General features: G+C 41.6%; 1 protein-coding gene across 1 annotated transcript; it reads left to right on the top strand.

Annotated features, from left to right (window-relative positions):
- Positions 1 to 23,384, top strand: LOC137259232 (spore coat protein SP96-like). Its single transcript, XM_067796860.1, has 28 exons — positions 1 to 63; positions 497 to 541; positions 1,190 to 1,272; positions 1,813 to 1,884; positions 1,995 to 2,103; positions 3,050 to 3,144; positions 4,233 to 4,301; positions 5,123 to 5,246; positions 6,560 to 6,658; positions 7,320 to 7,402; positions 7,875 to 7,946; positions 8,514 to 8,622; positions 9,452 to 9,546; positions 10,334 to 10,402; positions 11,064 to 11,160; positions 11,753 to 11,848; positions 12,326 to 12,408; positions 13,619 to 13,690; positions 14,099 to 14,204; positions 14,616 to 14,710; positions 15,857 to 15,925; positions 17,019 to 17,139; positions 17,863 to 18,165; positions 18,652 to 18,933; positions 19,288 to 19,366; positions 19,990 to 20,053; positions 21,470 to 21,546; positions 21,981 to 23,384. The coding sequence occupies exons 1-28, from the start codon at positions 51 to 53 to the stop codon at positions 22,036 to 22,038; spliced, it is 2,739 nt and encodes a 912-aa protein (XP_067652961.1). The 5' UTR covers positions 1 to 50; the 3' UTR covers positions 22,039 to 23,384.
- Positions 23,385 to 25,151: the final 1,767 nt, after the last annotated feature.

The raw sequence follows: 25,151 nt of genomic DNA, 5'->3' as shown, positions 1-25,151 counted from the left end.
ATAAGCTCCACTAAGATAACAGGTGGCAGATAACGTTGGACGTGGCTACAATGGGAACACGCTGTGAGTGTTATTATTGACCGTTACTTCTTAAATATATTCAGTTAATAGAAACAGGTTCATATGTATGCAATGATATTTCAATCCTGCCATCTTAAATTACACGACTGGCAATGAGAATTATTACTTTACATATCTGATATCACGGCATATTGAGCTCGTATCGATAACAGTGTAACGGTGTAATACAGATTAGTGGGCACTTCATATGCACTGTGGCCAAAGGTCTTTCCAATGCCCGCAATTTAAGATCATCTGTCTGTTATCGCTTTCACAAATGTATAATATACAGAAATTGTTGTATATATATACCTATATATATGGATAATATACAGAAATTATTGATTATATTTTTGTGAAACGTATCCCTTTCATAAACGAAAAATATACAGAAATTATTATTCATTATATTGTTTTTGTGAAACCGGTTTATCAGGGATGATCACCGTGGTGGCTCTGATCGGGCTGGGACAACTGTCAGGTAAGTTATGTAATGACGGTATGGACAAGAATATAAACAGGAGCCGATAACCATGATGCGTCGATGAGTAGAAACCATAACAAAATAAACAACAAATGAATGCAATACTCACATAAACTCACAGATGTGAAGGTATGAGGTGGTCTTTTCGCAGCAGCAACGGTTAGTTATTGTTATCGTCATAGGATATTTACATAGCGTACATAACGCAATGTTGCTGTACCCGCAACTAGGTGTTTGTACATATTCATGTGGCCACCATCTGATCATATACCAATGGATTCGTGGGTTGTTTAAGTGCACGGGGTTATGTAGTGTGCGCTAGGGGTAATATATTTCTTTCTGTCAAACTATACGTCTTGAACCAACTTCTGTTTGTGCGTTCCTCAAAGATGAGCGAAAGAGTGAATGAATAAATGAGTGAGATAGTTTTACGCAACTCTCAGCAATATCCCTGCTATATGGCCTGTGAATTGAGTGAGTTTAGTTTTCCAGCAATCTCACGTTGGGGGCCACGAGAAATGGATTCAATGGCATGAGCATCCGTCTACACAATTGGAATACGGTGGCGTGTGTAAACCAGCTGCACGCCAGCCAGTCTGACTACTCATTCAAGTATGCATGACGATGTACTTGACTGTTTTACAGCTGCCGGTCCATGGTGTTACAAATGTGACGAGGTGTTCGAGCCCGCTATCTGTGGCCACATCCAGAAGTGTGAGGACAGCGAGGTAGGTAAAGAGAAGCTGGAGAACAGACGCATGAAAAGTGATACTTATTCATGAAGCTGTATAATAATGTCACCAAAATGCAATACTGTGATGTCTCTTATTCATAATGTTTACATTTAAGACATCAGCCGACCAGGTTTAAACTTTATGTTATCTGTGGATTGTACATCCCTAATTTTAGTCACAGCGGTTGCGTTTTATCCCCTGCTCTATGCCCAAGTAATCGAGATAACACTCAGAGGGGACATGCCAAAAGTTTGCTTCATTTGGGATCGGATTTCAGAATACTTTTAAAACATCGAAACAATGACATGTTATATTATGAATGACATTTAAAGAAATGAATTTCAAATTCCGAATGCTTTAGAATAGATGTTGAAAAGGATGTACATTTTGGTCTTGTGTCGTAAGTCGGAGAGAAGCATATGTGAGACAAACGGGCTCTCGCCATATGCAGAGCATGATTCAATAGCATGATACTAAGTCAAATGTCAAAGCCTTTGGCACAGTCAGTCAATATATTGATTGACGACTTTGCAGGTTTGCTTCACGGGGTCCCACCCGGGGCTGAATGGAGGAACACAATACAGATCGGGATGCAAGCCTAAGATTGTGAGTACAGGCACAGGACAAGTTTTGATTCTCGCATTCATGGCTCCCGTTAACGTTTCAAGGTGAATCCTCCCAATAATTGCTCAATAATGACGTCATCGTTTATTTAGCAATGTCCAGCTTCAACCAACAGTTCGGCGGACGCGGCTGACCAGCCAGACACCTGTACTGAATGCTGCCCCGACGACTTATGCAACGCCAAACTGTGCGGTGGTATAGGTTAGTAGACTCAGACTTTCGTACGTACCTTTGTCAGTATCCTAACATCACTACCACTGATTACTTCGTAGTTCAATCACCTCAATTTCCCTCTATTTCTTTCCTATATCCCAGCCAGCGTAATATTTGTTGCGCCTAGTGGTTAAAGCGTTCGCTCGTCACATCGAAGACCGGGGTTCGATTCCCCACACCGGCACAGTAATATTGCTGTAATATTCCTGAAAGCGCGTAAAACTAACATTTGTGATGTGCCTGTGTGTCATAGTGTAAACTGCAACACACGCCTCGAGTTGACGTTTCATATGTTTATGACGTGCACCGATCTTCAGAGACACGTATGTCCGTGAAGAGGGTGCGATTTTGTGAAACTGTATTACCCGGAATGGAAGAAAAAGACATAGATACCCCCGAACAGCCTCAGATCAGTTTTGCTGCTCCCACTCGACGCGACCGAACTGGTCAAAACCTTTGGACAAATACAGAAGAGGCCTAACTCTAGTCGGAGAATCCGCACCCCAAGGCGTGAAACTTCGGTAGCGGGTTTTCCATCTGAGCATTCATGAAATAAATAAATAAATAAATAAATAAATAAAAAAAAAAAAAAAAAAAAAAAAAAAAAAAAAAAAAAAAAAAAGACTCCAATGCAAAGCGTGTCCAGTAGATTAATCTAGCGTATGGTCATGAACGGGTCTGCAGTGAGAATGAGAGGAAGACGTGTTCAATGATCCGTCCGAAGATAATATGTCAAAGCACACTGAAACACAATGGAAACGCAGAAAGAATTCTTGTTGTTTTCATCAAGTCCATTCCCAAACAACCCGAATGAGTTTTGAACATAAACTTGATCCAAACAACACCTTTTCTGACCAGGAGTTAAATAATTTTTTGCTTTTTTGTTGTTTCACTATATAATACAAAGGGAAAGTGTCATGTGTTTGTGTTTCAGAGATCAGGCAGCCAGGGATGAAACTATGTATGAAGTGTGACCGAGTCGCGAAGCCAGAAGAATGTGACACTTTTGACCTCTGTGGTACTGAGCAGGTAAGGTTCATATTCACATTCGACGACGTCAATAGTTACAGGAAACGATTTTCTAGAAGAAAGTGTCATTATGATTTGATGTAGAAACTGCAAACGGTTATTCCATGTTATTAGTCTTCCATGGTTGTGTAGTGTTTCTTGTGATGTCCGTTTATAACACCCTCGAGTAGTCGTTTGTAGGTTGGGTAGGTTTGTTTCATTTACAGACGGGAGATGAAATAGAGTTCATCATCCATAAAGTTTTGCCATTTCTATAACACCAACTTATAGAATTCCGCTCACACAAATCAAATATATATATATTATTTGAAAGTTTACAAAGAAAATAATAAAGTGACGTGTGGTGGAATAAAGTTTACAGCAATGCTAATGACATTTCGCTCATATGACGACGTGCATGCATGCTGGAACTAGTCCAGACTTGAACTGGTTTAATAGTACTGACGGAGATACCGCTTAAACATTAATACTCCACTCAGACACACTAATACTGACTCCCAGCCGACCAGTAATTGGTATACCCATTAACGCCGAGTGTCAGACAGGGACCAACAAGTACCATATCTTTACGTCTTTTCGTATGACGCGACCGGGGATCGAACCCACGGGGGTCTCATTTTCAGACGTCATCCTACATGGATGCACATGTTCTATTGAATGGAACATTACCTGTCCACTCGGTGTTTTACTTGCAACAGGTCCGTATTATCAAGGACATAATGAACATAACACAGTGCTGCCCATATATATCATTCTTTCACAAACATTCGCAAGGCACCCTTTCCTGAAACTAGATACAACTTCCAAAAAGAGACGCCTGGTCAGAATATGACATTAGCTCAGTTTTGCATATATATATTTGTTTGTACGAAGATTAATCGATTTTATCGGTTATGCTTCTAATAAACAAACAACAATACAAACAACAATACGAACACTCGACGCATTGCATCAAAGGAATCAGTTTTGTTTGCAAGGTCGACAACCCTACAGCACCAATGCTCTTATTCCATACACAAGTTTCTTGCAGTCTCAACGTCCAGTGTTCTGCGATGAGTGCACCATGAGACAGATTCATTTCATTTCAGCAATGTTTCGTGGATACTGGCGTCCTGGCAGGAATTACCTTTTTCGAGCTCGGTTGTGTGGAGAAAACAGTAAGTATGGATGTACAGACATTTATCGTCAGTTCGGGGGTCGGGATTTGCAAAAATGCCTCGAGTCATCTGCTGTTCATTACTAACTGTAGGAGCAAATGTTATCGGTAAGATTTGGTCGTGTTTAATTTTGCATGTATGACTGTATGTATGGTCACATCGCACATGAATTTCTCCACTTACATGGGAGAACCAACTGCAATAAATATGCAGATGAATTGCATAAGGTACATGCATCAAATTGCTGAAAGCAAGTGCAAATGTCAGACATGTGAACAGCTGCGTTTTGGTGTACAGTGTTGTTAGGAATTAGCCATTTGTCACTGATCTTTGTCATTTATTGAACGCTTGGTAAATTCTTTTCAACGTTACGAATTTGTTTTACAATACATCTGTTCATTTGTGTATAGTACCTTTAAGCAGGATGGAAGTTTTTGCACAATTTAGATTTGAACAGTTTCCTGAAGTAAGAGGCTATATTTACTATAGTAAGTCTGAGGTTTTGATGGGAAATATATGCTGACATCGTCTGTGTCGAACCTGTCCGCCAATCGTCTCAGAAGAGTAGGAGACAACCGAGTGACCAACAGCTTGAGCATCTATCTGCGAAACTGGGAATCGATGAAATGTGTAAACCAAGTCAGCAAGTCTCACCACTCGATCTCGCCATGTTCTTATACCACTGAGCAAAAGACGTTGTCTGACAATAGATTGACGTAATGATTTGAATATAACCTGACGGCTAAAGTCAGCGAATATGACCACGCGATACTGTCAGGTTTGTTGAAGACCAATCTGATCCAGATTCACACGTGTTTCAGGTATGTGCTGCAAAGCATAACGTCTGTTGTGACGGAGAATTATGCAACGCCGACAACAACATCACAAACAACGTTTCACCTCAACCTGGCAATTCCTCTACATCAGCTGGCACCACACAAACGGGTAAACTTTATTAAACTTTTTGACCTTGGGTTTTGGATAGCGTATGTAAATGATTTCTTTAAATATATATTTACATGAACTACCGTCACATGTGAACCACGAGGATACGTCTTACTCAGTTTAATCAGTCATCACTTTGTGAATATCGACAGACATGACAACACAGTGTTTTTTTAAATTAGTGAACAATTTCCAAATTTAAAAAAATCAATTTTGACAAAACTGGTGTCGACTGTTCAGTTCCGACTATATCCTGAGCATGTGTGTATAAATCATTATCACAACATGGTGATCGGGAAAAAGTGGGCATATCCTGCCTCACTGTTGTCAAAAATACACGGAAAGGCGAGGCAATTATTCCGGTGAGGAAAATGACGAACATTTTTTTTTTTAAACCGGGAATAACATCGGGCATCACCTTTGCCATTGGTGCTTCACATTTTCAAACTGTTCTCCACAGTGGTGCCATTTGTTATGAAGCTTTAATACGACCAAGAATGTTACAATCGACTGAGCAAGAGTCGTGATACTTCGTTTGAAATTCCGTTGGAATTGTACCTCACAATATTAATTTGAAAAGTGTGAACGTGTAAACATCGATGGTGTGAGTTGATTGAATAAAAAGAAGAAGCTGACTGTTGAAAAATTAACTTTACCCTTCTGGCCACACAATTTTGATAATACTGTTTATTCCAGCTCAACTCTTTATTGGTAAATAGAAATATGGGCGACCGGAGGTACTCTCACGGTTTTACTAAATTTCGAAGGTCACTGAGTAAGTCGATGGAAGGGAACTGACTGTTTCCTATAATAGCAATGTACACTACTACAATATATACACATACACGATGCCTCATGTGCTCTGCATCACACTAGGGGCGGTGGGGTAGAATTGTGGTTGACGCGCCACGTCGTGTGCTTGTCACGACGAAGACCCATCAATTACCCACATGGGTACAATGCTTGAAGCCCATTTCTGGTGTCCCCTGTCCCCTGGTATATTTCTAAAAGCACTCTTAAACCTAAACACACTCTCTGTGCCACACGATGTTGTGGGCACGAATGCCTTAATCGACCATTGAACAACATTTGGTTGTGAAGAGTTACGCACTTCTGACGTGTCAGGATCCGACATCCGACGTTTCAAAACCTAGATTCAGATTGATTATAGTTCCTAATCAGTTAGCCAGCTATCCTATTTTTCCCTGGGGACGTGAGCACCTAATGCTTGAATCTCATAGTGTTTTCCTCCAACATCACCTCATCACAACGCCTGTAATCTGACGTCTTTCGCCACGATTAATACGTCATAGGCACATCATCGAGCGCTGCAAACACGACTGGCACAGCACCGACTGCAAACTCAACGTCTGCAAACTCAACGTCTTCAAATTCTTCAGCTACAGCGACAGGTGGGTCGTTACTGTGACAATGGGTTTTCTAGTAATCTTTCGTTATGAAATATGTGCACGTGGGCAGTGCTGGATTAATAGTTTTTGAAATACCACGATTAATCTTTATAATAGTCAACTAGAAAAAGCTGGCTAATTTTTGTATGCTTTCATTATCGTCAATGCCTTTATAATGATTTTTTTCGGCGTAGAATAACATTTTCTGGTATATCATGCTTATTTTACCTTCAATTAAAATACTTTGATTTCACTGGTTATAATTTTATTACCATCATGTAAAATACATTAATTTCATTAGTCAATGACATTTTAATAAATTTCTGTGTCATTTTGCTGCCATAGCGGTAAGATAAATACGCTATAATTCTGAAGTATGGCCTTCCGGCTCGGGTGACATGCTTCGAAGAGGCGTACATCGTGCTTGAAAGAGGTGTACATCAGACCCTCTTGAGAAAGATACGATTTGTATCAAAACTCACTACGTGATTGGACCGTGCCTCGGAGTCAGTGTTATATGAAATCAAATGCATATGTGACAGTTGGTTCATAATTATGTTTTTAGACGATGGTGGTCATAGGTGATGTCTAACATATAGTGCTGTTGGTACAGGTCAAATGAAAATGTATTTATCAACATAAAAATTAATGATTTATTTGCAAGGACAAGGACCGTGGTGTTTCACGTGTGACAAAGTGTTTGAGCCCGCTATCTGTGGCCTCGTCACCAAGTGTGGGCCAAGCGAGGTATGCATCAACCACCCAACGAGGGTCTTCTGCACATAATCTCTACTTCATGACGTGACAAGATGCACGAACATAAAATAGTGGCCAGAAATACAGCTTACTACAGTAAATGAGTATGTTTAACGAAGAGTTTGACACCAGCCCCAAACGCTTCACTTGGTTAACTCATATGGGGAATCGAACGCGGATCTTCGGCCTCATGTTGAACGCCTTAACCCCGATCCCACGCCACCCCACATATGTAAAGTGGCGGTCGTTCCTGTTCATATTAAGATGAAAAACATCAATCCTGGCTTCATCTTGAAACACCTGGTTAGAAATGCACCTCTAAAACACATGACCTGATTATTAAAAGTCAGTATTAAGGTTCATCTCTGACAAAATGTAAATACTGTTATATTCCTTGAATTGCGTGCTGACAATTAATCCTGACTAAAGGTTCCCAAGTTTTCCTGTGTTTGCTTTCTTACAGGATTGTTACACGGGATCTCACACAGGACTAAACGGAGGGGTACAGTACACATCAGGATGTAAGCCGAAAGATGTAAGTTAAACATATTGTACATTTTTGTATCACAAAAAACACAAATCTTGAAACTTTGGCCATTAAATAGACTTAGAACGATACCTCTTTGATAGTAGGCTACGAAACATGATTTTCGAGGCCCTACCTGGCCATACATTAATATTAACTTATAAATATAAATTATATTCGAAGCTCTCTTAGCGCTAAGATAACTTACGACTACCTTAGCGCTGAATATTATTGTTACCGACTGGTACAGGACACACTGTGTGTGTGTGTGTGTGTGTGTGTGTGTGTGTGTGTGTGTGTGTGTGTGTGTGTGTGTGTGTGTGTGTGTGTGTGTGTGTGTGTGTGTGTGTGTGTGTGTGTGTGTGTGTGTGTGTGTGTGTGTGTGTGTGTGTGTGTGTGTGTGTGTGTGTGTGTGTGTGTGTGTGTGTGGATAAAGTGCTCGCTCGTCACGCCGAAGACTCGGGTTCCATTCTGAGCATGGGTACAATTTGTGAGCCCATATCTGGTGTCACCCGCCGTGATATTTCTAAATGCATCGTTATGGGAATGTTCACGCTGAGTGTCCATCTTCTGCAGCAATGTCCAACCTCATCCAACAGTTCATCGGACGCGGCTGACCAGCCGGACACGTGTACAGAATGCTGCTCCGACGACTTCTGTAACGACAAGCTATGCGGCGGTATAGGTACAGGGTGATAGTATGATATTAGTAATTGCAGAATTAAATTTATTTGGTTCCTAAACGCCGCACTCAGCAATATTCCAGCTATACTAAGGACCCCGTAGTCGAAAGTGCACAAGGTAGTTTAGTGACTGACACAACGATAATCGATCTACAAATCTGAGATAAGATGGCATTCATAGAAAAGGTCAGAGAGACGAACTACCCTGTACTGTTAGTCGCCTTTTACGTCAAGCATGGACCACGTCTGGTCTTTTATTGCTGAATAATGAGGCTAATGAATTTTAATGACTGAAATACTTGCACTGACTCTGTACGGCGGGATATCAAATACATTACTGGCAAACAAGGATAAGCTGGGCACTGACCTGACAACTGACCCGTATTAGCATTTGTGAGTGCCGCACAGGCTTGCCAGTGTGAGCGAAGAGGTCACTGGTTGTCCGCGATCAAGCGAAGTGCAATGAGTGAAACACGTGGCCTGTCTCCGCAAACTCGTACGCTCAGAATCAATATCATCGCCATGCACTGCACGTGGGTTAGCCTGCATCTTCTCTACCTTTCACAAACAAAATGTGTTTGCTTATTGCCGTGCACCGCCTACTCCTCCGCTCATTCTCAGCTTATCCTTGTTTCGTGTGTACTGTCACTATTTGTATTGCAAGGGCTTAAACTATTCTTCACCGCTAGTTAGGCTGAGTCACATGGAGATTATACTATTCAATCAGCAGTATTGTCAGGGTATTTGTTCATTATATCAATCACAGGTTTGAGTGTTTTGTCTCGTAACGTAACAGGATAGGAAGTTAGAAACAACCTGGAATTGTTGTAGAAATCCGGAAGCCGGGTATGACTCTATGCATGAAGTGTGACGGAGTCCAACATCCGGGTGACTGTGACGAGGTAGAACTGTGCAGCGCTGAGCAAGTAAGTTCGCTATTACATTCAGCTATGGTCGACCACGTTCAACGTTGCTTCACAGGACCACACTCCATTATACAAATCCAGTATACTACACTACCGATCAAACACACAAATGAGTGAGAGAGTGAGTGAGTGACTGTGCTCAATAATACTCTGCTTATTTACATGCAAATTCAGTGATCTGCGCAACTGGGAACCGATGTGTTGACAAAGTTAGCGAGCCTGACCACACGATCCTGTTAGTCGCCTTTTACGACAAGCATGGGTTACTGAAGGCCAATATTCTATCCCGGAACTTAAAGGGTCAAATTAAGTGACGAATTGTTTAGTGGTTAGAGAGTCCGCCCTGAGAGAGCGTAATGTCGCGGGTTCGATCGTTGGTCTCATCATGCCAAAAGACGTGAAAACATGTTACCTGTTGGTACCTGCCTTGCGTGTAGCAATAATGGGTCGGCTCGGAGTCATTATAATGTGTCTGAGTGGGATATTCATGCTTAACTGCTGCATGGTATCTCAGTGAACTAGCTGTATAAAACCAACTTAAGTCAGGGCTAGTACAAGCAGGTCGTCATATGTGCGATATATTTTTAAGTACGAGGTTAAATCCAATTTTGCCTCACCTCTCTTCGTAAATCGATGCCTTAAACTTCAATTTGATCATAATTATATGAATATGATATTCATCATCATTCGCAAGTATGAACATAGAGACTGGTTGAAATGTTCTAATAGAACTGGTTTTGTGATCCGGAACGTATACTCACTTTTATCAGAACTCCCTTCGTTTCAGCAATGTGCAGCGGACACGGTCAGCCATTTCGGAGTAACATTTTACAAACTCGGCTGTGCTGGGAAAGCAGTAAGTCAGCATAGGAAGACCTCCTTAAGACCAACATTTAGATCATCAGTAGACTAAACTACTCTGATGCTGGACGAACTGCCTCTGAAATTAAATATGAATCTGATCACGTGAAAGCTTTCGGAGTAATTATCAATGAATTATTTCTTGCATAAATAAATAAATTCGTTTGCTTTAGTGTCATATTTCACTTTTATATACCTGTGTTAGTAAAAAAATATTTTTCGATGAATAAAGTTCGATGAATAAAGTTTTCTAGATATTTAAATCCGTAAATAATGGTTCAGTGTCACACCACATTTCTCAGGGGTACTTTATTGCAAGCGAACCACATAAAGTTATGTCCCTTGGGACGCTCTATACGTATATCCTGTAATGCAACTTGTGAACCGACAACTTTTTTCGATGTGTGGAGCAATCGTTTACATATCCCATATGTGGCAGTATTATCCGTTTTGAAGCTGTTCACCTCGAAGTTTCAATTCAAGTGAGTGCATATGCCTCCAGTCATAGAATATATGCAATAATATTGTCGAAAATGTGTGACACCGTGCCTTTAAATACATTGCAAATTTGTAAACATACGAAGTGAGTCCCTTCTTGAATTACGTGCATACGTGCAAGAAATATTGACAAAAGCGCGTCATCGCTCTCTGTCTAGGGGTGTGCGGAACAACACGGCGCCTGCTGTAACACAGACGTGTGCAACGCTAACATCAGCATCACCAAAACAACGTCATCCCAACCAAGCACGTCAGGTACGTTCATGAAGTCAGTGGTCGTCACTTTAACTGATGGCCATTAAGCCCGTGCGCGTGTGGCACAACGTCTGTTTGTCAGTTAGAGAAAATCAAAGACATCAGAGGTACAGATGTACTCAGGGACAGTGGTTTAGCCTAGTGGCTAAAGCTCATATCTAGTGTCTCCTGCCATGATATTCCTTTACTATTGCTAAAACACAAAATCAAATTTACTTGTGAGTAACTGTTTACAGTGTAGTTTTTACTGTGTTGTAAGCAATAATCCTCTCAGTGTCCATAGATAGGTTTGACTGGTTTCGTTTGTTTGTTTCTTACGCCACGCACAGCTATATTACAGCTACTAGTATATGACGAGCAAATGGGATACGATGTTATACATCAACCAAGTTAGCGAGCCTGATCACTTGATTCCGGTGATCGCGTTTTCATCCTTTCCATGTTTTTTTGGGTTTTTTGTCTACAAGACAGTGTCCATTCTCCTTGACTTTGTATATGTACGTGTCGGGTACACTTGGTTGTTACCTCCCTTTATAAGTTACGTGATTCATTGCCGTCATCTTTGTGTTAATGCTGACATCTGCGATTACAGTGACAACCACTACACCCACAACCACTACGACAACAACAACAACCACCACCACCACCACCACAACAACAACGACAACTCCAACTACTACGTCACCAGGTACGTTAGAACTGCATAAATAAGTGCGCTTTGTCAGCCATCTTGTACGACGACGCCGGTGCTCTAGATCTGTTGTGTACGTTGCAAGTCGTTGCAAGTTTAATTTACTTGAATTACAAAAAAACAAATGTGAAAAACAATCTAAATTGCACTATTAGCTAATAGATTTAATAAAATATCAAGAAGTTTGAGGTATGAAGTGTGCAGATCCTTATGCTCTATCGGTGGTGGGGGAGCCTAATGGTTAGAGCGTTCGCTCGTCACGACGAAGACCAGGATCGCTTCCCCAGGTGGGCACAATGTGAGCCTTGTCCCTTTGAATATTACTAAAAGAGTAATAAACCTAAACTCACTCTCTGTGAATTATGTGGCCTGTCATGATATTGCTGGAATTTGGCTAAAGGTGGCGTAAAACCACACTCACTCGCTCAGTCGTCAAGTCTGTTTTAATGGTGCATTGTGTGTTTCATCTATCAGTTCCCGGGCCATGGTGTTTCACGTGTGACAAGGTGTTCGAGCCCGCTCTCTGTGGTATGATTGCCAGGTGCGGCCCGAGCGAGGTAAGCGCAAAACAACATAGGTAAATCTACATGACAAATATAGCCAGACCCCGACATGTGAGTGCCAGCAGCGGTCGATATTCCAGTGACAATGATTATATCCGCACACGATACATTATGCAGAAGCAAACCCGAACATGTTATTTGAATAGCTAATGCATGAACCACAGGACTACCACACCTCAATCGCAGCAGATCTTACACTGCATCAGCCCTTTGTTGATCTGTGTTCAGATTGGAGTGTCATAATCTGTTTTGCCAGTCGACTTTTAATATATACGAATCATTCATGACTTAAGTAGTTTGGTTTTATGGAGTTTTAACAATATCAGCAATTTTGGGAAGCTGGACACCCAGGGTGAATCTTTTGAGACTTCCCAGATATCCTTATGACCATAGGTGTTTGCACAGTAATCGCTCGTGTAAGACGACTGGTATATGACGTGAAATTTACATGTGTACGATTATCATTTTCAAACCATAAAAAACGGGCAGGCAAAACACACTAACAACCGTCAAAAGCAAGAATGCCACCACATGCACGTGAATGGGACTACTGCATTGTGCACGTGCATCCCTTGCGTTGTGTTTAGGGTAGTGATAATGAGAAATTGGTGGTGCGTACATAAAATGTCTTTCTTTGAAAAGTCTGTTAAAGCTTATACCTCCTTTCCAAATTTAAAGTTCAGGTTCCTCTACTTTGTTTGAAGAGTATACATGACAGCTGACGTCCACTGTCCATAATATCATAAAATACTCGTAAATTATTGTTGTGAGAAAGCAAGGTTGCACTGAAGATAATGTCTCGGAATGTACTCCCGCATAACTGACCAGGTGAATGGAAAAGCACTAATAGTATTATATTTTAGAGCTGCCACTGGAACACATGAAACAGACATTCACGTAAATACATCAATCTCTTAACCCAAGTTGTATATTTACTTTAACATTTCCATCATAGCATAGAAATCTAAATTCTAAAATATGTAACTGAAAAGAAGATTTGTCTTTGAGTGGGATATGGAAGTGGGTGTGATGAACAACCGATAGCCTTCTATTGATACAACGGCGTCAGCAGCTACACCGAAACGACTCTCATATGTATCATAAACAATATGAGATCTAGGGAATGTTTAAAAGGTTTTGATTATGAAACAGATGCATAAATGTGCCTTGTTTAGCTTTCTTGTTCTACTGGATATGTCTACAGGAGTGTTTCACAGCGTCACACGGAGGGCTGAATGGTGGAACGCAGTACAGGTCTGGGTGTATGTCGAAAGATGTGAGTACCTTGTTATCATTATTTCGAACTTAACCAAATAGTAGCCTGACGTCATCAAGTACCCGACCAGTAGTGACCTGACGTCTTCAAGTACCTGACCAGTAGTGGCCTGACGTCATCAATGCAGTGTGGCAGAACATTGACGTCTACTGATGTCATCAAGTACGAATTTGTAGCCTGATGTCCTCAAGTACTCAGCAACCTGACGTCATGGAGTATAATTATAACGATAACCTGACGTCATCAAGAACGAAATAGTAGACTGACGTCATCAAGTACGAAGTTGTAGAGATTGTCAGCTGAAGTTTCAGGGGATACCCTTGTGTAACAGTTACGTAATGATGATAAAATTTTCAGAAACAAATCTAACCGTTATAACCACTCTGTTCCTGTTCACTTTTCTTTCAGCAATGTCCATCCGCGAAACCGCCAGCGGACGCTGCTGACCAGCCGGACACGTGTACAGAGTGCTGCGCTGACGACTTTTGTAACGCCAAACTCTGCGGCGGTGTAGGTAGGGTGGAGTATGGGGAATATAGATCAATAGCAGGTTGTATGTTTATGTTCGAGCTGTGTGGATGAACGCCATCAGAATACGATTTGTGATACAAATCCCAACATCTAGATAAATACACTTCCTGCATGGAGCGTTTGTCTAAAGCCAGGCGTCAGTTAGGGATGTCCTCGACAGATGGACAGCTCGGTGCTTGGACCATTTGTCGGTTATTTATCGATGGGCATCTGAGTTTGAAAGACTGAAGTAGATCTCGGTCTTCTATCCATCCTACGCTGTTAAACACTGTCATAACGTATTGAATATCCCATTCTTACTTTAATGGTAAAACTGAAGTTTGTTTCAGAAACAATATCCCACAAAACCCACTGACGGTTCCCACAGATTTTAGATGGCTAATGTGTGTTGTAGACATCAAGAAACCCGGGACCACCTTCTGTATGAAGTGCGACGGAGTCCAACATCCTGACGAATGTGACGAGGTTGAGCTGTGTGGCCCTGACGAGGTATGTTCAAGGTCACATTCCATCAGTGTCTTCATGGCTCAAACCTTATGAAATCATTAGACAATGATCATTAATGATTGTGAGTGACTATGGCTTATGCCTCCTTTCACAGTAGTTCAGCAACATTGAGGCGGGGACACTTAATCCCATGGGCACCATTAGAGAGGCAGCCTTTACTAAGGTTAAACTTAACTCCCGTTCTTTAACATTGCACTAAGGTTCCTTATTGGTTTACGATCACCTTAGTGCTTTGTCAAAGGAGGCCCCGATGTACGAGTCAACATTAGCTAAGGCAGCGGAGAGTTTCTGATAAGGTATGAGAGTTAAGATCACCTTAGCGCTAAGATCGTCCTGGGTTTCACACATTGCACCGACATACGGCATCGCACACAGAGTCTGCGTAGTCGCGAACACTGTAACAATCAGGCTGCCCCAAAGTCCGACTGTTCAGCGTAACAATGTGATCGGTGTAACATACATTCGGACGTCCTGTAGCAGTGAGTCAGCCAGGAGTAGTGCTTAAAGACAGTAAGTGAGTGAATTTGTTTTTTATCGCGGCATGGAGCAAGATTTCCGACATATCACAGCAAAAAATAACGCGGTGGGCACATACGAATGGGCATCAAATATCTTACCCAAGTCAGGAATCGAACCCGTACATTTGACGCGAGAGGTGACCACTTAACTACTGAGCTAAAACACGCACACATACATAAAAATAACTAAATAAATAAAAGGAAAAATGATAAAAGAAAAGAGAGAGCCTGTCCACGAAGAACAATTCATTCAACAGAAGCTTTGGACTTAGCCCACACCGAGAGGGTTGTGATATAATCTACCTACACCGTTGAGGTTAAGTGTGGTTTCACGTCATGTTCAAGCGCATTTCATGTACATTATGCGGTGGTTGAAATTGCTGTTGTCAAAGCAACCACAACTCTATTCTCAGAACTTAGGTGTGGCCAGAACGACAGAAAACACCAAGTCATGTCAAATACAATGTACCTGCGGGGTATCGAAATCAGGAAAAATTGTAACTTGTTAGACACACATACAGGGGATCCCTGGCTGTCATCTATAACAGCACGACCTGCTCTAAGTTGCCATTTACTGACATTCTCATTATACAGACTTACTATGTTTCAGCAATGTTCTGCGGATGTGAAACAAACGTTCGGGCTGTCGTTTTACCAACTCGGCTGTGCTAAGAATTCTGTAAGTAGACATAACTAATCATCTACGTGTTACATATTAACGCAGGTAGATGATTGTTCAACCGCTTCCCTTAGTAATACATATCCAAGACAACCCATGAAAATCTAGATTACCACTGGATCTGAAAATGACGAAAGTGTAGGGGATATTTTTCATAAATGTTTTTCTCGTAATTATTAAGGTTTTCCGTATAAATGGCCACTCATTTGGTATTTTGAATCACGCATGATGCACGGAAATTACCGATGTTCTGCGAATGCAAATCGATGGAAGGGAGGCAACTCTAAATCTGTTTATCTTGTGCCGTCTGCAATACCTAGCGATGACTACGAAAAGATTTACCTCGTATTCCAATTAACAAATTTTGACTAAACGTTCAAATGTAGTTAAAGTGAATATTAAGAAGGGACATTACCTAAGACCTGCGGAAAAACCAGCAGGATGCAAAATTCTAATCGTTTGATTCTCGCAAGTTGGTAGAAGAGTACGAATCAAGGCCCATGCTTCAAACAATTCAAAATTAACACGGGGGCTTTCGGTGGGATGAATACGTTGTTCACTGGTCCCTCTGGCCCCATGGGTTCGGATACATGGTCACCTCGAGATCAGTGAATAACGTACAATGGCGGTGAATGATATGTTTACAAAGTGACCCCATGCAAATTCAGTAGCCAGTCGGAACTGTGGAGATTTCCTGGCCTTGGTGAATTTTTACTAGACACAGGATGGCGGGCAAGTGGCTATGTCACATTCATTGAGAGAACAAATGAAACATCGTGATGTAAGTCTGGCTTTGGACTCCTATTATTCACGTTGAAAGAGCAACGATTCCTTTTGTAACCAAAGAAAGCTGTCATATTAAGCACCTATATCTTATTCTTCGACAAAAACATGTAAAGTTTGGACACATGAATGCACAAACGTCAAACGTCTAAGCACAAGATGACCTGAATACTTCGTTGTGGCAATATGCAAGACAATTTAAGAATACCCTGAGAATACCAGGGAAGATGAAAGAAGGACGAATTTAATGAATTGTAGTTTTAATGTTTAAATGTTCGATAAATTTGGTTTTACACGTATTTTTCTCCAGACCTGCGATCAACACAGCGTCTGTTGTGACACAGATTTGTGTAACGCTGAGGTGAACGTCACCAGCATCACGTCACTCGGAAGTTCGACAACGTCATCCCCTGCAACTCCATCAGCGGCAGGTACACAGTGTTGTAGATAGTATCGAGAACAAGGGGAACACAGCTGCAATAACCCCTCAGTAATCAGTATTTCAGCCGAAACGACCAGAATGCATCAGGTTTGCCAGGTTTTGTTACTGGGTTGGTAACGTACCTTTCTACCATGACGACATGCTCATGATGTCACTCACTAGACTGGATAGGTGTGGTTCGTAGGGTCACTGATTAGTCTAGTCTTTTGTCGATTATTTACTGGCCGTCAATATACAACAAGAATGGTCTTCAACAATCCAAACTTGGCTTTAGAGGCGACTAATGGATCGGATGGTCAGGGGGTTGCTTGTTCCAGTTGCGTAGATAGATGCTCATGCTGTTGATCACTGGATTATCTGCTACAAGATCGATTATTTGCTGGAATATTTTTGGATTCGGCGTTAAACAACCACCAAACCGAACCATATCTGACATAAATAAAATACTGCAGATTGTAGCTTTCAGTAATATTCAGACCTTGCCATCTGATCACGTGGTGGAATAAGCGAGTGAATTAGTTTAATGCCGCACTCCTGTGATGGAAAATACTGAGTTCGCCAATACCACCAATTGCATTCACATCGCATGACGTCATGTTTCGTCTTCTCGTACGTGTAAAAGCATTATGTAACAGCGTTATTGTGGTCTGATATTCCTTGTCTCTGGACCATCTCTTGAACATCGTGTCAGATATATATTTGCACATTTTAGGAACATCCCCGAGTTCTGTGATCACGTCAGCAGCAAGGCCAACGACGACCATTGCCTCTACAGCTGCAACGACAACGCCTGCCCCAACAACTACTGCCGTGCCTACTACTGCCCCTCCTACACCTGCTCCAACATCACCAACTACAACTACTACTACTACAACCACAACTGCTGCCCCATCCACTTCAACTTCTACTACGTCCACTTCAACAACAGCTACCACTACCATACCTACGACTACGACAACTACGCCAACAACGACACCGACAACGACGCCGACAACGACGCCAACAACGACGCCAGGTAGCCACACAAATTTAAATTTCAAAGTCTCAATTTTTTCCATCCAGCATTTCGACTTCATTTCTTGCCAGTTAACTCTACACTTATACACCTGTACGGTTTTACTAACGAAAGATCTTAATTCTAGCTAATGTAAACTTAACGCTTTCCAGACTTCTGCCTTATTGTTTCCGAACGCTTCCAGCAGTAGTAGAGGTGTTCAGTTTTGCGCCGCATTCAGCAATATTCCAGCAATATGCCGGGTGTGTGTACATAATCGAGTCCCGTGATCAACAACATAAGCATCGATCGATACAATGACATGTGTCAACCATGTCAGCGAGTTTGACCGTCTGATTCCGTTAGTCGCCTCTTACGAGACTCATGGGTTGCTGAAGGGCAATATTCTAACCCCGACAGTGATCATGCTCTACCGGTCACTCAGTGACTCTCTATATCGCGTCCACGCATCACCGGAACGTAATTCAATATCATTTCCTCCTACAGCAAAGGTGGCTATAAACATGGACCACCAGGTGGCAGTTGTGAACCCAATGGACGTCAGTGGGGTGGTCCGACTGCGATGCAATGCCACTGGTAACCCACGACCAAAGATCACTTGGAAGAAACTCGACCAGCAGGTCATCAAAGACGACAGCACTCACCAGGTCTTCGACGATGGCGAGATGATCCTGAAGGGAATAACGCCGGCCAACTTTAGGAGCATCACTGGAATCTACGTGTGTACGGCGAATAATGGGATAACAAGTGTTCAAGCGTATTTTGTTGGTGGGTATTGTTTTGGTTGGCCTGTGATGGCTTTACTTAATGCTGGCGTATCTCTTATCCTGAAGTATATGAAGGCTGTACTTCACGCGTTCATGTTTCTTGTCCCAATGTACATGTATATGAGTTCTCAAGTATATGAAGGCTGTTCTAAGTGCGGCCGTGTCTCTTGTCCTCCAAAGTATGAAGGTTGTACTTCATTCTGTCTTGTCTTTTGTCGTAAATACTAAGTGCCTCTGAGGTTGGGTCAAGAATGGCCACCATGTATGGTTCGAGGTCATGTCTCCGTGTCGCGTAAGCACGAATGCAACTCCATCCGTACATATCCACATTAATGAGTTTGTACGGATGTTTCAGCCGCTGGTAAACTACCGTACGTGCTGGATGAAACAAATACGTTCGACAAAATTGGCATGCAGCCAGGAGAAGCATTCTAGTAAGTATCGCACTTGGAGGACGACGGGAGTTCATATTGAACGAAACGTTCCATTTGTTTCATGTCATTGTTAAACCCGACATAACAAAGTGTTTTACTGACCGGAGCGGTCGGGTAGCCTGGTGGTTAAAGCATTCAGTCGTCACGCCGAAGACCCGGGTTCGATTGCCCACATTGGTACAATGTGCGAGCCCCATCTCTGGTGTCCCAGTCGCATTACTGCTGAAATAGTGCTGAAATCGTTCTAAAACCTCAATCAGGACAGGAACGTGGCTATTGTTTTAAGCCAGCCTCCTATGTCTTCAGTATTGAAGGGCAAAGGAATGTTTGAAATATTTGTATTTTTATTGCGGAACTGTATGCACAATCAGACATATTTGTTAATTGTCGCATAATCAATGTTCCCTCCAATTATGATAGGAGCGGCAGGGTAGTCTAGTGGTTAAAACGTTGACTCGTCACGCCGAACACCCGGGTTCGATTTTTCCCGGGGCACAGTGTATGAAACCCACTTCTGGTGTCCTTCAGCGTGATGTGGTTGGAATATTGCTAAAAGCAGTGTAAAACAATCCTCACGCATTCTAATTATTATACGATGTTGTACATATATTATCTTCCCCCAGCATACACTGCGCTGCTGGAGCAACGGAACCAGATGGGTCTCCATTTAACAAAGAATTTCAAAAGGTGAGTGTTAAAAAACTTACTGAACTATATATGCAGTTAATTAATAATTAATCACTGAATGTGAACAGCGATATGCTTAATATCTGAAAAGTAGGGTCAGTGATTTTCTTGGCGGGGATCTAAGAAGCTGGAAATCTATCCCCAAATTACGTCACTACGCCATTCGAAAGTTTCGATAGGTCGTCACCTAACGATCGCTTTCTGGTTCGGGACCTTGAAGCGTGTAATGGAAAGTATACATCTCTCTGTAATGTCCTCAAAACCATCTTCAACCACTTACCTACTCGTCAAAATAATTATGCATGTAACGTCACTTCTGGCCTGTGATAATCTGTTCCCAAACTGTCATCATCATCACCATCATCACCATCAAAACCATCATCATCATCACCACCACCATCACATCATCATCATCATCATCATCATCACCATCACCATCATCACCATCATCATCACATTATCACCATCATCACATCATCACCATCATCATCATCATCATCATCACATCATCATCATCACCATCATCACATCATCATCACATCATCACCATCATCATCATCACATCATCACCATCATCATCATCATCATCATCATCACATCATCATCATCATCACCATCATCATCACATTATCACCATCATCACATCATCATCACATTATCACCATCATCACATCATCACCATCATCACCATCATCATCACATTATCACCATCATCACATCATCACCATCATCATCATCATCATCATCACATCATCATCATCACCATCATCACATCATCACCATCATCATCATCACATCATCACCATCATCATCATCATCACCATCATCATCATCATCACATCATCACCATCATCATCATCATCACCATCATCATCACATCATCACCATCATCACCATCATCATCACATTATCACCATCATCACATCATCACCATCATCATCATCATCATCATCACATCATCATCATCACCATCATCACCATCATCATCATCATCACCATCATCACATCATCATCATCATCATCATCACCATCATCATCATCATCATCATCATCATCATCGAACTCTTAGGAGTGAAAGAAAGGATCTAGCAAGCCGTAACAAGTTGCATGCCCAAAGATTACGTTGGGAAGATAGTTCAGTAGTATTTCAGTGTCCTCGATCGTTTTGCTACACATATTGTACAGAATATATGAGCCCACTGCGATTTAATGTCCTTTATTCTTTGACTACAGTGATTGTACAATGCATGAATTATGTAAGTCCAGTTAGATCTAACGTCTTGGATTGCCCTGCCGCACCGTGATGAACAGAAAATGTTTAAATCCGATTTTAATAATGAATTGTAATTGTTTGAAGCCACGTGAATCTGCTTATGCTGACATGTTTAATCAATGAGAGTATACATGTTATTACAGACAGATAAAATATGCGTGTCGGCGAGACAGGTTGGAGCCTTGTCGAAGGAGGATGGCTTTGTGACATACTTTGTCAAGTGAGTTTTTACTTGCGAATGAGTCGGAATTTGACGTTGAATTTCTAGTCTTAATGAATGACCTTTTTCCAAAGTATCAAAATTTGTACTGGATATTGATATGGCATATATTCTGAGACCAATAATATTCCAAACATTGGACCACGGTTGCTACCGCCCCATAAGTAACCGTGAAGATCCGGGTTAGAATTGATCTTCAGTAACTAATGCTTGTATTAAGAGGCTACTAACGGGATCGGGGGATCAGGTTCGCTGCTTGATTGACACATGTCATTTTCTGTGTGTATCAATGATCACTGGATTGTCTGACCCAAACACTATTATTTACAGACCGCCGTCATATCGCTGAAATATCACTGAATGCGGCGTGAAACTAAACTCACTAACTCTTCACAATGCAACAGAATTCATCCTTTCCTTTATTTTCATTCCAGGAAAAACGGTAACATTGAGTTTGTGGATCACACAAAAGGCTCACTGACGGTAGACTGAGAGAAGAAAGATGTGCAATCTAAATGTTTGTGTGCTCACAGTTGTTGTTGAATGTAGTACTGCTGTCGGTCTTGAAAGCATAAGTGCCTATATGCTTTCACTTTGCTTAATGAAACATTGTATCATCAAATGTAAAACAAACAATGCTGGAAACAGATGATAGAAATTAACTAAAATAACCGTTGGTAAACTATTTGAAATGCTGTAGATATCATTAGTTTCCTAACATTTTTTTTCTTTTCTGGCTATCTACTATCTGAATGGGGGAAGTAGCGAGAGGGAATTTGTTTTTCAATGTTTTTTGTGTACATTTTTGTACCTCCACACCCACAATACGCGGGGCAAATAAAAAAGAACTGTCACTTTGACATGCACCCACAACCTCAGTGATGTCAAAACCCCTCTTTGTCAATGCCATTCGCTACGTCCAAAACAAACGCGCACTTTCATCTCTGCTCCTTGTAATATACGACTGGTGTGCACGAACGTTACAATTAAAAAAGTACTCTACCCTGGGGAGATTTGTTCTCCCAGCAGCGCTTAATTGCATCACAAACAACGACCGCGAGTCGTGTATATTTTACATGGGATATCAGCAATATTTACAATCTATTTACAGACAAAAACCCAACAAATGTGCTTCATACTGTTTCCAGGAGTGCCACGATCTTGTCTCACTGAAAAAGGTATCTAGTTTCCTAAAAAAAATATTAAAAAATATATTCACTGCCTGCCCCCACTCCAGTCTAAGAATAATTACATGTAATTTTAAACCATTATGCATTGGGTCTTAGATGTTCATGAGATTTTGTAAGCTGATTTATTTTGCTAAGAAATGAAAGTAATAATGTGTCATTTTTCCATACGTTTTACCCTGAGAAGTGTGTCCCCAAAATGGGACAATATGCAGATGAGTGACCGTAAATTAGATAATTATATATGACTTAGTTGGTGGGAGATTAACCTCTTAAATCTTAAAAATTGACTCTTATATTTTACATAATAAGTATAGACAACAAAGAACTGGTGGTTTATTGTACACAAACAGTTTAATGAAATGTTAACCAGCAGCCCCAGCACCACCCCATCCCTCATGAATGTATTTTCATGTATTCTCATGAATTTCGAAATACCGTAATACGAACTGCAAAAAATTGTCCACATATACGATCGGTCAGCCATGGCTTGGTCCTGTGTTATCTTGGGCACCAACTAACTACCCTCCACCCAGAAAGCTCGTGTAATTTACGAGGTGATCATTTCAGGAACTTGCATTCGAACTTCAGAAATGACGTAATGATCGTACTATGTGTAATCGAGAAATAAATTACGTCTCGTGCTTTCTTGTTCTTTTTTATTTATTTATGCTGGCTATATATATCACATCATGGCAACAGAAAACCATAGGCCGTCGGCAATCTTGCGGAGAAATATGGAAGGGGACTTTGTCATTACTAACGTGAATTGTGCAACAGCAACTGCTGACAAGGGATTGGTAGTTTGTGATCGCGTTAGGTCTTCTGTCAGTTGAGCAACTCGTGAAGAGCCGGGCAAGAACTGACCCGTAACCCATGCTTGCCTTACGAGTCGACTGGATGGTCAGGCTCACAGACTTGGCAGACGCATGTCATCGGTTCCCAGTAGTGTAGATCGATGCTCACGATGTCCATCACTCTATTAGCTGGTGCAGACCCGATTATTTACAGACCGCCACCACAGAACTGAAATATTGCTGAGAGTGGCGTATAACTAAACTTACTCACACTCACCTCTTACAAGCAGCCATAGAGCTATGCAGGCACGTCACACACCATTTCTACCCATCCTGTGTTCATGTTCTTTTGTCAATCCACTCGTGCGTATGTCCTCCAAAGAATGTGAGTGAACGACTTGGATTTGATCCTGCTTTTAACAGTCAGTATCCAAGGTCTTACACATTTACCAGTAAAAGAAACTCAGAATCTCGTCACTAAGCATAATAACGAGATCCACCGGGATTTAAACGACAGTCATATATTTTTGGTGGGCAGGAGGGTCGCAATGAACGACGGTCTAGACGACTTTCCAAGCCGTGTCTCCACCAGGAAGACTAAATGCGACAACTACATGTTCATACACCCGTGAAGATCCGGGTCCTTTTAGTCCATGTTTATCGTAGTAGGGGATTGGGTGGTCATCGTATCCCATTAGAATTGACCGATGCTCATGGTGTGAATCACTGGAAAGTGTGGTCCAGACACGATTATTTACATGCCGACGTCATATACCTGGAATAGTTCTGAGTGCGGCGTAAAACAATATACAGATACATTCGGTACTGGAGAACCTGCGGTTGACAACGATTGCTATGGCAGAAACGTCTGACTGACCAATACCCCCGTGTAAATCCCCAAACATCTATCACTTGGGATCTTTCTGGTCTATAGTGATACACGTTTGAGGATTCAGACGTAATCATAATGGATGACAACTGCTTGGTTATTGCAAACAGCGACGTTTCGATTGGGTTGACTGAGTGACTGAGTATAGTTTTAGGCCGCATCCAGCAATTTTACCGCTACTTATGTTACCTCACACATAAATGTCGCTTTCTGATTGGCGCTTTCTGATTGGCTAAGCGCTATTCTATTATCTTCAATGTACCCCACTTACAGGCGATGTATTATTTTCAGTGTACATCGCTGGGAATTCCGAACTCTTCTGGTGCTTCATGGTATTACTTCTTCGTCTCGAATATCATTGAATCACGCATGAAGCACGGAAATTATCAATGTTTTGCGATTGAAAATCGATGGAAGGGAGGTAACTCTAAATCTGTTTACCTTGTGTCGTCGCCTCGAATTCAACAGAAGTGCTTCAAACAGTTCAAAATTAAATGTCAGGTTTTCGGTAAGTTAAATACGTTGTTCACTGGTCCCTCGGTGGCCATGGGCTCATGTACCCTCGAGGTTTGTTTATGTTCCACACATAAACATGAGCAAAACCTCGAGGGTTCATGACCCCATCGCCCCCGAGGGACCAGTGAACACGTTATAATGGCTGCGGTCTGTAAATAATCGAGTCTGGACCGGACAATCCAGTGATCAACATTATGAGCGTCAAACTACTGTTTT

This window comes from Haliotis asinina, chromosome 13 (genome assembly GCF_037392515.1).
Source record: "Haliotis asinina isolate JCU_RB_2024 chromosome 13, JCU_Hal_asi_v2, whole genome shotgun sequence".
NCBI lineage: Eukaryota > Metazoa > Mollusca > Gastropoda > Lepetellida > Haliotidae > Haliotis > Haliotis asinina.
The sequence above is the reverse complement of the archived record's forward strand: the minus strand, read 5'-3'. Positions and strand labels throughout refer to the sequence as shown.

Coding starts and splice junctions, on each gene's coding strand:
- LOC137259232 (XM_067796860.1), top strand. Junction 14,711..15,856: donor AGCTGTGTGGCCCTGACGAG/GTATGTTCAAGG, acceptor ACTATGTTTCAG/CAATGTTCTGCGGATGTGAA. Junction 18,934..19,287: donor TGTTCAAGCGTATTTTGTTG/GTGGGTATTGTT, acceptor CGGATGTTTCAG/CCGCTGGTAAACTACCGTAC.